Raw genomic sequence first — 12,558 nt, forward strand, 5'->3', positions numbered from 1 at the left:
TAAAGCCCAGAGAGGCCCCGAGAGGCCCCGAGGGGCCAGAAAATGTTCTACATTCAAAGTGTTTTTCCTCCAGTTTGAGTTTGTTGCTGGGCTTTTCCCGGCTGCTAAGTCCAGGGTAAAGAGCGGGGCCTTCACCTGGGGCCTGGGGCCCCACACTTCACATTCATCATTTTGAAGTGACATGGTTCTTAGTGATCCAAGATAAGATAAGATAAGTCTTTATTTGTCCCACTGGGGAAATTCCAGTGTTGCAACACAAAGTAGGTACAGAACAAAGAACAGATGACTACAGCAGTTATATGGACCGAGAATATTGCTTCAATTTGATTGACTTTATGGGTATGTCAGTATTGCACATGGGTATGTCAGTATTGCACAGGGGTATGACAGTATTGCACATGGGTATGACAGTATTGCACATGGGTATGTCAGTATTGCACAGGGGTATGACAGTATTGCACATGGGTATGACAGTATTGCACATGGGTATGACAGTATTGCACATGGGTATGTCAGTATTGCACATGGGTATGTCAGTATTGCACATGGGTATGACAGTATTGCACATGGGTATGTCAGTATTGCACATGGGTATGTCAGTATTGCACATGGGTATGACAGTATTGCACATGGGTATGACAGTATTGCACATGGGTATGACAGTATTGCACATGGGTATGACAGTATTGCACATGGGTATGTCAGTATTGCACATGGGTATGTCAGTATTGCACATGGGTATGACAGTATTGCACATGGGTATGTCAGTATTGCACATGGGTATGTCAGTATTGCACAGGGGTATGACAGTATTGCACATGGGTATGACAGTATTGCACATGGGTATGTCAGTATTGCACAGGGGTATGACAGTATTGCACAGGGGTATGACAGTATTGCACATGGGTATGACAGTATTGCACATGGGTATGACAGTATTGCACATGGGTATGTCAGTATTGCACATGGGTATGTCAGTATTGCACATGGGTATGACAGTATTGCACATGGGTATGTCAGTATTGCACATGGGTATGTCAGTATTGCACATGGGTATGACAGTATTGCACATGGGTATGACAGTATTGCACATGGGTATGACAGTATTGCACATGGGTATGACAGTATTGCACATGGGTATGACAGTATTGCACATGGGTATGTCAGTATTGCACATGGGTATGACAGTATTGCACATGGGTATGACAGTATTGCACATGGGTATGTCAGTATTGCACATGGGTATGTCAGTATTGCACATGGGTATGTCAGTATTGCACATGGGTAGGTCAGTATTGCACATGATCAGGACTAACAGTGTTTGTTCTAAAGTCTGAGAGCAGCAGAAGGAAAGACTGAGGGTGGATCAGTCACTGAAGCTGCTCTCCAGAGTGAACAGAGTGTCCTGCAGGGGACAGAGTGTCCTGCAGAGGGCGACACTCATGGTCCAGCATAGATGTGAGTTTAGCCAGGACCCTTCTGTCCCCCACCTCCTGCACCGAGTCCAGAGGACAGCCCAGGACGGAGCTTTGTCCAGCCTCTTCCTCTCCCTCTCTGTGATGCTGCTGCTCCAGCAGACCACACCTACAGGAGCTGATGCCACCACAGAGTCAGAGAAGATCTTCAGGAGTGGCCCTGTCAGGAGCGGCCCTGTCAGGAGTGGCCCTGTCACTCCAAAAGACCTGAGTCTCCTCAGGAGGTGGAGCCGACTCTGGCTCTTCCTGTTCAGTCTGTGTTATGAGTCCAGTTTGTGGTTCAGATGAACACCAGGTCCTTGTATGAGTCACTCTCTCAATGTCCCGTCCCTGGATGTTCACTGGTGAGGGGGGCGTGGCCTCTCCTTGGTCTTCCCCGCGTTGATGAGGAGGTGGTTCCGCTGACACCAGTCCACAAAGTCCTGCTCCAGTCCTCTGTACTCCACATCATCGTCGTCATATTTCTCTTAATATAGAGAACGCAATACTTTTGAGAGGACATGCCATATTTTCTGCGAGGGGCCCATTCAACACACCACAGCTCCTGAGATCATGAGAATTCATGTGGCTGGTTAGGTAGGGAGTGTACAGCAAGTGAAGATTAAAAAAGTTGATCCTGGTTTATGGTTCATTACTGGATCAAATGTGTCTAAAATAATGCTTCGTCTCCTTTCAGGTCACAACACTGGAGAGCAAAGTCTCAGCTCTGGAACTGGTGAGCTTTGATTTACTTTGTCCTTTTAAACTTTACTTCTCACAAACAAATGCCCCTGAGAGTTACAGTAGTGGATTATATCAGGTTTTCTGAAGGACTGAACCAGGACCATTTAAAACGTCCCGGTATAAAAGAAGACAACATTTAGATCTGCTCAATAATACTGATGATGATGACGAAATAAGTATTGTTTAGAGAATAATATTTCAAAGAATGGTTATTTGAATTTATTCAATCTATTTATGTACAACCAAATGTGTCTTTGTATTCTGTAAAGAGACTTGAAGACGCTGTTGTATCGTTCTAGAGTATTAGCTTCTGTGTACTTCTGAGTATGTACTACACACTCAGACACACACTCTGTACCTTATTTTATCAGTAAATTATTGTGCATGTCATTTTTGACTTTATCGACATTTATTTAATCATTGACACGTTTCTATGCGAACTGTGTTCAATGGCAATAAACCTTTTCTGATTCTGATTCTTTAATACTCGTGTTCTTTGTGTTCCTCGTGTTCCTCTTGTGTTCCTCGTGTTCCTCTTGTGTTCCTCGTGTGTTCCTTTTCTTCCTCGTGTGTTCCTTGTGTTCCTCTTGTGTTCCTCGTGTTCCTCTTGTGTTCCTCGTGTTCCTCTTGTGTTCCTCGTGTGTTCCTTTTGTTCCTCGTGTGTTCCTTGTGTTCCTCTTGTGTTCCTCGTGTTCCTCTTGTGTTCCTCGTGTGTTCCTTTTCTTCCTCGTGTGTTCCTTGTGTTCCTCTTGTGTTCCTCGTGTTCCTCTTGTGTTCCTCGTGTGTTCCTTGTGTTCCTCTTGTGTTCCTCGTGTTCCTCTTGTGTTCCTCGTGTTCCTCTTGTGTTCCTCGTGTGTTCCTCGTGTGTTCCTCTTGTGTTCCTCGTGTTCCTCTTGTGTTCCTTGTGTTCCTCGTGTGTTCCTCTTGTGTTCCTCGTGTTCCTCTTGTGTTCCTTGTGTTCCTCTTGTGTTCCTCTTGTGTTCCTCTTGTGTTCCTCGTGTTCCTCTTGTGTTCCTTGTGTTCCTCTTGTGTTCCTCGTGTTCCTCTTGTGTTCCTCGTGTGTTCCTTGTGTTCCTCTTGTGTTCCTCGTGTGTTCCTTGTGTTCCTCGTGTGTTCCTCATGTTCCTCTTTTGTTCCTTGTGCAGACGGTGCAGAGGGTCTGGTGCAGCAGTAATCCATGTCAGAACGGAGGAACATGTCTGAACCTGCTCAGCTCCTTCCACTGCCTGTGTCCCAACAACTGGGGGGTCAGTATGTCCGTGTGACCGAGCCAAGGCCATGAATGCACCTTTTAACTTAACTTCAAGGAATTATGGAGGATTTTTTGGCGCCAAATCTTTGTCTCATTTCCTGGTAGTTCATTCACATGTCAATCATAGGATGCACCTCCTGCTCACCTGCAGAGCCTGGTTCACCTGCAGGGCCTGGTTCACCTGCAGAGCCTGGTTCACCTGCAGAGCCTGGTTCACCTGCAGAGCCTGGTTCACCTGCAGAGCCTGGTTCACCTGCAGGGCCTGGTTCACCTGCAGAGCCTGGTTCACCTGCAGAGCCTGGTTCACCTGCAGAGCCTGGTTCACCTGCAGGGCCTGGTTCACCTGCAGAGCCTGGTTCACCTGCAGAGCCTGGTTCACCTGCAGAGCCTGGTTCACCTGCAGAGCCTGGTTCACCTGCAGAGCCTCGTTCACCTGCAGAGCCTGGTTCACCTGCAGAGCCTGGTTCACCTGCAGAGCCTGGTTCACCTGCAGAGCCTGGTTCACCTGCAGAGCCTCGTTCACCTGCAGAGCCTGGTTCACCTGCAGAGCCTGGTTCACCTGCAGAGCCTCGTTCACCTGCAGAGCCTGGTTCACCTGCAGAGCCTGGTTCACCTGCAGAGCCTCGTTCACCTGCAGAGCCTCATTCACCTGCCAGAGTGCTAACCACTCAGCCACTGTGCTGATCACACACAACTCTGTGCTACACAACGCATGCTAATGGCACACTTCCTGTTTCACGACGCCCAGGCCGAGAGGAGCGAGTGTGTTTATAGAGTCATTACCGTGGCCCCGGGGCCCACAGGACTGGAGTCAGCCTGGGGTGAAGGGAGAAGTGGTGAAGGGAGAAGTGGTGAGCTGCATACAAAGAGACAGATCCAGAACATCCAGAACAGCCCTGCACTGACTGAAGAGCAACATGTTTGATAAATGGTTTCATCCATTTGAATACAATGGGCAAAGTATTCCAGTGTTTCCACAGAGACAGACAATTTGAGATTTAATTCATTTAACCTTTGTAGCCTAAATGAGATGAATTTTAACGTCAGACTCCAAATGCTTTGCTGCTTTAATGATGTTGTTTTTAGCTGCACAGCACTGAACACCATATTTGATGTCATACAGTCATAATAATGCAGTGTGTTTGTGTCAGGGCCCAAACTGTGGCACAGATGTGAACGAGTGTCAGACGTTTGCCGGGACGTTAAGCGGCTGTCAGAACGGAGCCACCTGCGTCAACACGGCTGGATCCTTCTCGTAAGCATCGCGTCTCAACACATTTGACACTTTATTTACAAATGCACTACAGTAAAAGTACTGTTGTACTGTATTATGTTTTTTACTAACCAAGATAGCACCGCTTATGAATGCCATGGTGTTTCGGTGCACCTTTTTTTGTCTGTTTTTCCTGCTCTTACAGCGGTTAAGAGCTCTCATCCATCAGAACCACAACTCCTACGGATCTAGTTCAATTTTTTTTAGCATCTGCTGCAGAATTAGCCCTTCTTTGGTTTAAAGTGTGAGACGCCCCAGAAGAGGAAAGCGTGCGGGGCTCTCTGGACATTACAGACTGGGAGGAGCTACGTGTGTGTGTGGACATTACAGACTGGGAGGAGCTACGTGTGTGTGTGGACATTACAGACTGGGAGGAGCTACGTGTGTGTGTTTGGACATTACAGACTGGGAGGAGCTACGTGTGTGTGTTTGGACATTACAGACTGGGAGGAGCTACGTGTGTGTGTGGACGTTACAGACTGGGAGGAGCTACGTGTGTGTTTGGACATTACAGACTGGGAGGTCTTCAGAGCTGCCACAGACAGTTGGGATGAGGACACAGACACTGTGATGTCACACATTCTGTGAGGACAGCATTAGACATCACACACACACTTAAACTGAGGCTGAGGCAGCAGAAGGAGGCGGAGAACAGGGCCGGTGATGGAGAGCGCTACAAAGATGCAAAGTATGGATGTAGCAGGAGGTGTGGAGAGCTAGATCCTAGTACAATACACGTCTGAAGCAGCAGTTCTCAAACAACAACCCCGCCTCTGTGTGGAGTGGCCCCGCCTCTGTGTGGAGTGGCCCCGCCTCTGTGTGGAGTGGCCCCGCCTCTGTGTGGAGTGGCCCCGCCTCTGTGTGGAGTGGGCTCCGGCTTCTCACCAACTACAAGCCCAGAGCCCCTCATGCTCCAGATGACCGGAAACCCCCCCCGTACTGTGTCCACCTCTGCCAACCCAAGGGTTTTTTACGCTCAATAAACCATGAATGAGTAATATATCAAGTCATTTAGATTTGCTCGGCCTGAGATGAATCCATTCATATTGGAAACCTTTGGTCCACATAAAGGAGTCCCAGTCGTTCCAGACCAACAGCCTCTTGTCCTGTTCCAGGTGCAGCTGCTCTCCTGAGTGGGGCGGCTCTCTCTGCACACAGCGCTATGACGACTGCAGGGGGGCGGGCCAGGACCTGTGTGTGCACGGGACATGCATCGATGCAGACCGTGTCGTGCCCGGACAGGTGTGTTTGGAATCATCATTGTGCCAAATAAAATCAATGAATGCACAATTCAATAATTCATTCAATGTGTCATTCAACCATTAAAATAGACAAGGAAGACATTGAATTACTTATGATGATTGTATTTCATAGTGTCAGAGCATTTAAATGATCGGTCACACTCACTCCTCAAACTCAGAGGTCGGGACTTGGACTGTTCTGGTCTGGTCCATTTCTCTACAGAGGGGTCAAAGGTCAGGGGCCACTGCTGTTACTGTGGTGTCACTCAGATTAGCAGGAAAACTGTGGAAATGTATCACTGTTTTTTCAATAAAAATGCACTTTTGAGTGTTGGTTGACGACCCTAAAGCTCATGTTTAGTCCTGACTCTGGCACCAGCAGGAGGCCGGTCCATGTTTAGTCCTGACTCTGGCACCAGCAGGAGGCCGGTCCATGTTTAGTCCTGACTCTGGCACCAGCAGGAGGCCGCTCCATGTTTAGTCCTGACTCTGGCACCAGCAGGAGGCCGCTCCATGTTTAGTCCTGACTCTGGCACCAGCAGGAGGCCGGTCCATGTTTAGTCCTGACTCTGGCACCAGCAGGAGGCCGCTCCATGTTTAGTCCTGACTCTGGCACCAGCAGGAGGCCGGTCCATGTTTAGTCCTGACTCTGGCACCAGCAGGAGGCCGGTCCATGTTTAGTCCTGACTCTGGCACCAGCAGGAGGCCGCTCCATGTTTAGTCCTGACTCTGGCACCAGCAGGAGGCTGGTCCATGTTTAGTCCTGACTCTGGCACCAGCAGGAGGCCGGTCCATGTTTAGTCCTGACTCTGGCACCAGCAGGAGGCTGGCCCATGTTTAGTCCTGACTCTGGCACCAGCAGGAGGCCGGTCCATGTTTAGTCCTGACTCTGGCACCAGCAGGAGGCCGGTCCATGTTTAGTCCTGACTCTGGCACCAGCAGGAGGCCGCTCCATGTTTAGTCCTGACTCTGGCACCAGCAGGAGGCTGGTCCATGTTTAGTCCTGACTCTGGCACCAGCAGGAGGCCGGTCCATGTTTAGTCCTGACTCTGGCACCAGCAGGAGGCTGGCCCATGTTTAGTCCTGACTCTGGCACCAGCAGGAGGCCGGTCCATGTTTAGTCCTGACTCTGGCACCAGCAGGAGGCCGGTCCATGTTTAGTCCTGACTCTGGCACCAGCAGGAGGCCGCTCCATGTTTAGTCCTGACTCTGGCACCAGCAGGAGGCCGGTCCATGTTTAGTCCTGACTCTGGCACCAGCAGGAGGCCGCTCCATGTTTAGTCCTGCCTCTGGCACCAGCAGGAGGCCGGCCCCTGAGAACAGGACTAATGTGATGGTACTTCCTGGTTCTAGTCAGGACCCGAGCAGCAGCGTTCTGGATGTACTGCAGCTGTTTTACAGCTCGTTTGGAGAGGCCAGTGAGCGGCCGTTACAGTCTAATCTACTGGAGACAAACACATGGATAAGTCTCTCCAAATCTGGCTTTGACACTATATTTTTGATTTTGTCAATGTTTTTTAGATGGTAAAAAGCTGCTGATGTTATTTATTTGATGTGTTAAAGTTCAAGTCTGAGTCCATTATTACCCCCAGATTTGTAACTTGGTTTGTAGGTTTTAGAGCGAGACTCTGGAGGTGACCGCTAACACTTTGTCTTTGTTTCTGTGACAAAGACGATGATTTTAGTCTTGTCTGAGTTCAGCTGGAGAAAGTTGTTTTGCCTCCACAAACTGATCTGTTGGATGCAGTGACAGAGTGAATCCACTGGTCCATATTCACCTGCGACAGTGAAACATAGATCTGACTCGTCTGCATCATTGTGATAGGACACATTTTCACTGCGTATCAGCTGACCTAACGGCAGCATGTAGAGGTTGAACAGAAGGGGTCCCAGGACTGACCCTTGGGTCACCCCACAGGTCAGGGGCATGTGGTCTGAGACACAAAGTACTTCCTGTCTTCCAGATAGGACCTTAACCAGTTTAGGGCGGGGCCAGTGATGTCCACCCAGTCCTCTAGTCTCTGTAAGAGGATCCCATGATCGACAGTGTCAAAAGCAGCACTCAGATCTAACAGAATTAAGACTGAGGCTTTGCCCGTGTCAGTGTTCAGGAGGATGTCATTTGTCACCTTGACAACAGCAGTCTCAGTCACCATGACAACAGCAGTCTCAGTCACCATGACAACAGCAGTCTCAGTCACCATGACAACAGCAGTCTCAGTGTGATGAGGTCTAAAACCTGAAAAACATCAAATAAGTTGTTTCTTAAGAGGAAATCTGTTGTAAACGACCTTTTCAAGGACTTTGCCCCAAAATGTTAGATTAGAGATGGACCTGTCATGACTCAGTACTGCAGCATCAAGACTGCTCTTCTTTAGCAGAGGCTTTATGACCACAGTTTTCAAAGACATTGGGAATGTTCCAGATTGAAGCGACATGTTAACTATGTGAGTGAATGGTGCTAACAAACTGTTCAGCACAGACTTTAGAAATCTGGAGGCTCACACATGGAGGCAGCTGTAGATGAACTCAGACTGGTGATGATCTCATGGACAGTTTTGTCAGTTACAGGTGCAAAGTGAGTCAAGTGTCTAGGTGGTTTTAGGGCCACTTTGGCTTGTAGGACTCCTGAGGCCGTTGACAGGTATCAGCCGGCCAAGCGCTCTCCAGCTTGTGCTGTCACAGAGGCAAAACCTGGGCTGAGAGGAGTTCGGTGAGGCCATGGAAAAGTACCGTCCATCAGCCTCAAATTAAATCTGATGCCTCAGGAGGGGGAAGCAGTGCTTCACCAACACTATTTATGGTGCGAGTAAAGACTTGTGGACTTTGACCTCCTTAATCCCACTTTCACGTCTTCTGAAGAGGAAGCAGAGACCGAGGACTCAGAGGCTGACTCGTCCATCACCCAAGCTGAAGTCACTGAGGTTGTTACTCCTCAGTGGCTCCGGGGGTGGATGAGATCCGCCCTGAGGACCTAAAGTCTCTGGATGTTGTAGGACTGTCTTCGCTGACACGTCCCTGCAACATCGCGTGGCGGTCAAGCAACATGCACTGGGACAGTTTGCAGCCAAGTGTGAAGCAGCTGGGTGAGAATCAGCAACTCCAAATCCAAGGCCATGGTTCTCATCTGGAAAAAGGTGGGGAGTGGGTGGGGAGTCCTTGCTCCAAGTGGAGGAGTTCAACTCCACAGGGTGGCTAGGCGCTCCCTTAGAGTTAGGGTGAGGAGCTTAGTCACACGGGAGGGGCTCAGAGTATAGCCGCTGCTCCTCCACATTAATGAACAAATTGCCCCCCGACATGTGCCATCACTGCCTTTTTAAATGTAGGCTTAAAACTTATTCATTCAGACTGACTTTTAATGTTTTGTATTGCCTTGTTTTATTGTGAAGCACTTTGGTCACTTTGGTCAGCTTGAGTGTTGTAAAGGGCTCTATAAATAAAGCTTGATTGATTGATTGATTGATTGATTGAGAGGAGCCAGCTCAGGTGGCTCAGCATGCCTCCTGGGCGCCTCCTTGAAGAGGTGTTTGAGACATGTCTCACCAGGAAGAGGCCCCGGAGAAGACCCGGACACGCTGGGTCTTCCTGGGTCTTCTCCGCAGCTCTTATTGGCTCCTGGGGCACAATAAGAGCTGCTCCAAAACATTCTTATGGATGTTAACATTCATTTTCTCACAATCATTGCGATTGCCTGTAAATAATGATTATTTTAGTTTTATTTCAGTATTTAACTAGTCAGTGATGCATAAGTCGACACAAACACTTCTTTTCACTGAACATTGAGACTATGTGATTGAAGGTTTCTAGATTGAGATTTTTTATATTAATCATGGAAATCACTGATTGTTTATTCTCTTTGATAGTTTGATTTGATAACGTCACTGTCTTTATTACAAAATGTCAAACAGTATCAACATACAATTACCATACATTTTATAGTAGTCACGATTATTACAAAATGGGACATTCCTAGTTACCCATGAAACTATTAACAAAGATACTTAATGTAAAAAAAATGTGACTTGTTTTGGCCGTCTTGTCATGAGTGTGCAGTAGTGAGTACATGTGCTTGTGGTGCAGCCCAAGTACCAGTGCATCTGTGAGTCTGGCTGGGACTCTCCTGCAGGGAACCCAGCCTGTGTGGCCGATGTGGACGAGTGCAGTCTGCCCAACAAGCCCTGCTCCACCAACCCCAGCGTGGACTGCTTCAACACGCAGGGCTCCTTCTACTGCGGCCAGTGTCCTGCAGGTACCACCATTATGACTACATACAGAACACATTTGAGTCTTTCCATGTTGTCACAATGTAAGAGGTGCGTAGTGTTCAAATAAACTTCTCATACCATTACAAAATATGCTCTTTAAGAACATTTACATTATGATTATTATGTGTCGTGTACTGGACACGCGTGTCGTGTGCTGGACACGCGTGTCGTGTGCTGGACACGCGTGTCGTGTACTGGACACGCGTGTCGTGTGCTGGACACGCGTGTCGTGTACTGGACACGCGTGTCGTGTGCTGGACACGCGTGTCGTGTGGTGAACACGCGTGTCGTGTGCTGGACACGCGTGTCGTCGTGTCGTGTACTGGACACGCGTGTCGTGTACTGGACACGCGTGTCGTGTGCTGGACACGCGTGTCGTGTACTGGACACGCGTGTCCAGTACACGACACGCGTGTCGTGTGCTGGACACGCGTGTCGTGTGCTGGACACGCGTGTCGTGTACTGGACACGCGTGTCGTGTGCTGGACACGCGTGTCGTGTGGTGAACACGCGTGTCGTGTGCTGGACACGCGTGTCGTCGTGTCGTGTACTGGACACGCGTGTCGTGTACTGGACACGCGTGTCGTGTACTGGACACGCGTGTCGTGTGCTGGACACGCGTGTCGTGTACTGGACACGCGTGTCGTGTGGTGAACACGCGTGTCGTGTGCTGGACACGCGTGTCGTCGTGTCGTGTACTGGACACGCGTGTCGTGTACTGGACACGCGTGTCGTGTACTGGACACGCGTGTCGTGTACTGGACACGCGTGTCGTGTGGTGAACACGCGTGTCGTGTGCTGGACACGCGTGTCGTCGTGTCGTGTGCTGGACACGCGTGTCGTGTGGTGAACACGTATGTAAATGTGTGTGATGCTGTGTCAGGCTGGCAGGGGAACGGCTACAGCTGTCAGGACGTGGATGAGTGCCGGGGCAACAATGGCGGCTGCTCCACGTCGCCCCTGGTGCAGTGCCTCAACACCATGGGCTCCTTCCACTGTGGGACATGTCCTCCTGGTAAACTCACACTAACATCATCACATTCAGAACCAGCTTCAGTCGTGTGTGTCCATCCTTCAAAACGCTGCGTCAGCAAAATGTTCAAAGATCCAGAAAGTAGATGAAAGTGAAGTGAAGTCTTTAGACGTTCTCAAAGATGACCTGACATCAGATCAAAATACTTATGGTTTTAAAACCCTTTCAAACCCTTTAGGGTTTCTAGGGTTGAAATATTAGTTTCTCTGCCTGTCCTTTAAAAACAATAAGAATAAAATGTGTAATATACTGTATCTGTGGATACAGTATATTACATATATATGTTCTGGAAAAGCTAAAAATATGCATTCTGCCAGAAATAGAATATACTGGAGGTCTTCATAATGTTATTAAAATACAATAGTAAATGATATATTTCTGAAGTGAATCCATTGATATCCCATTGTTTTTCCTCCAGTTTTCTCGTTCTAGAATTTGATGATGTCATAATCTCAGACGTCACTCTGTTCTCAGAAGCTGCACCAGACAAAAACATCAAAAACTATTATTCTTTTCATCATTCATTATGTTCTATAAACACAAAGAGCCAGATGTCACACGTTCACTGTCGTGTCCTTCATCCACATCAGCTCATGTCATGATAATGCCATGTTCAACCATCTGAGCACAATCCAGCTGAAACGTCCCGGTTCTTGTTCGGCCGCTCACTCTCCAGCCTCAGGTGCTCCTGAAAGACACAGTGGTCAGCGAGGTCAGAGAGGCCGGTCGACACTAGAACCTCTCAGAAGAACTCCTGCCCTCTCTGGACAGGACAGTGGACCAGGTCCTGAACTCTCTCCCTGTACCAGGTGAACCGGGAGCTCATTGTGGACGCTGTGTCTTCTGCCTCCTCAGACACTGTAGGCCTGCTCCTCGGACACTGTAGGCCTGCTCCTCGGACACTGTAGGCCCGCTCCTCGGACACTGTAGGCCTGCTCCTCGGACACTGTAGGCCTGCTCCTCGGACACTGTAGGCCTGCTCCTCAGACACTGTAGGCCTGCTCCTCGGACACTGTAGGCCCGCTCCTCGGACACTGTAGGCCCGCTCCTCGGACACTGTAGGCCCGCTCCTCGGACACTGTAGGCCCGCTCCTCGGACACTGTAGGCCTGCTCCTCAGACACTGTAGGCCTGCTCCTCGGACACTGTAGGCCTGCTCCTCGGACACTGTAGGCCTGCTCCTCGGACACTGTAGGCCTGCTCCTCGGACACTGTAGGCCAGGAGAGCAGAGATGACTCATGTTTAATACTTGAGAATAGAGACCATTCATTTGTATTCGATGGAACGTTGGATTGG

At 49.2% G+C, this 12,558-nt stretch overlaps 1 protein-coding gene across 1 annotated transcript in view; it reads left to right on the forward strand.

The window, feature by feature from the left end:
• cubn (cubilin (intrinsic factor-cobalamin receptor)) overlaps positions 1–12,558 on the forward strand; it is a 277,880-nt gene that overhangs the window by 4,918 nt on the left and 260,404 nt on the right. The window contains exons 4-9 of the mRNA XM_072451238.1: positions 2,152–2,190; positions 3,344–3,445; positions 4,602–4,705; positions 5,839–5,965; positions 10,045–10,213; positions 11,113–11,244. Coding sequence (XP_072307339.1) covers positions 2,152–2,190; positions 3,344–3,445; positions 4,602–4,705; positions 5,839–5,965; positions 10,045–10,213; positions 11,113–11,244 — 673 coding nt within the window. The remainder of the gene's footprint in view (positions 1–2,151; positions 2,191–3,343; positions 3,446–4,601; positions 4,706–5,838; positions 5,966–10,044; positions 10,214–11,112; positions 11,245–12,558) is intronic.

Source organism: Eucyclogobius newberryi, unplaced genomic scaffold (assembly GCF_026437365.1).
Source record: "Eucyclogobius newberryi isolate DKJ021-1_F unplaced genomic scaffold, fEucNew1.0.hap1 SCAF_18, whole genome shotgun sequence".
NCBI lineage: Eukaryota > Metazoa > Chordata > Actinopteri > Gobiiformes > Gobiidae > Eucyclogobius > Eucyclogobius newberryi.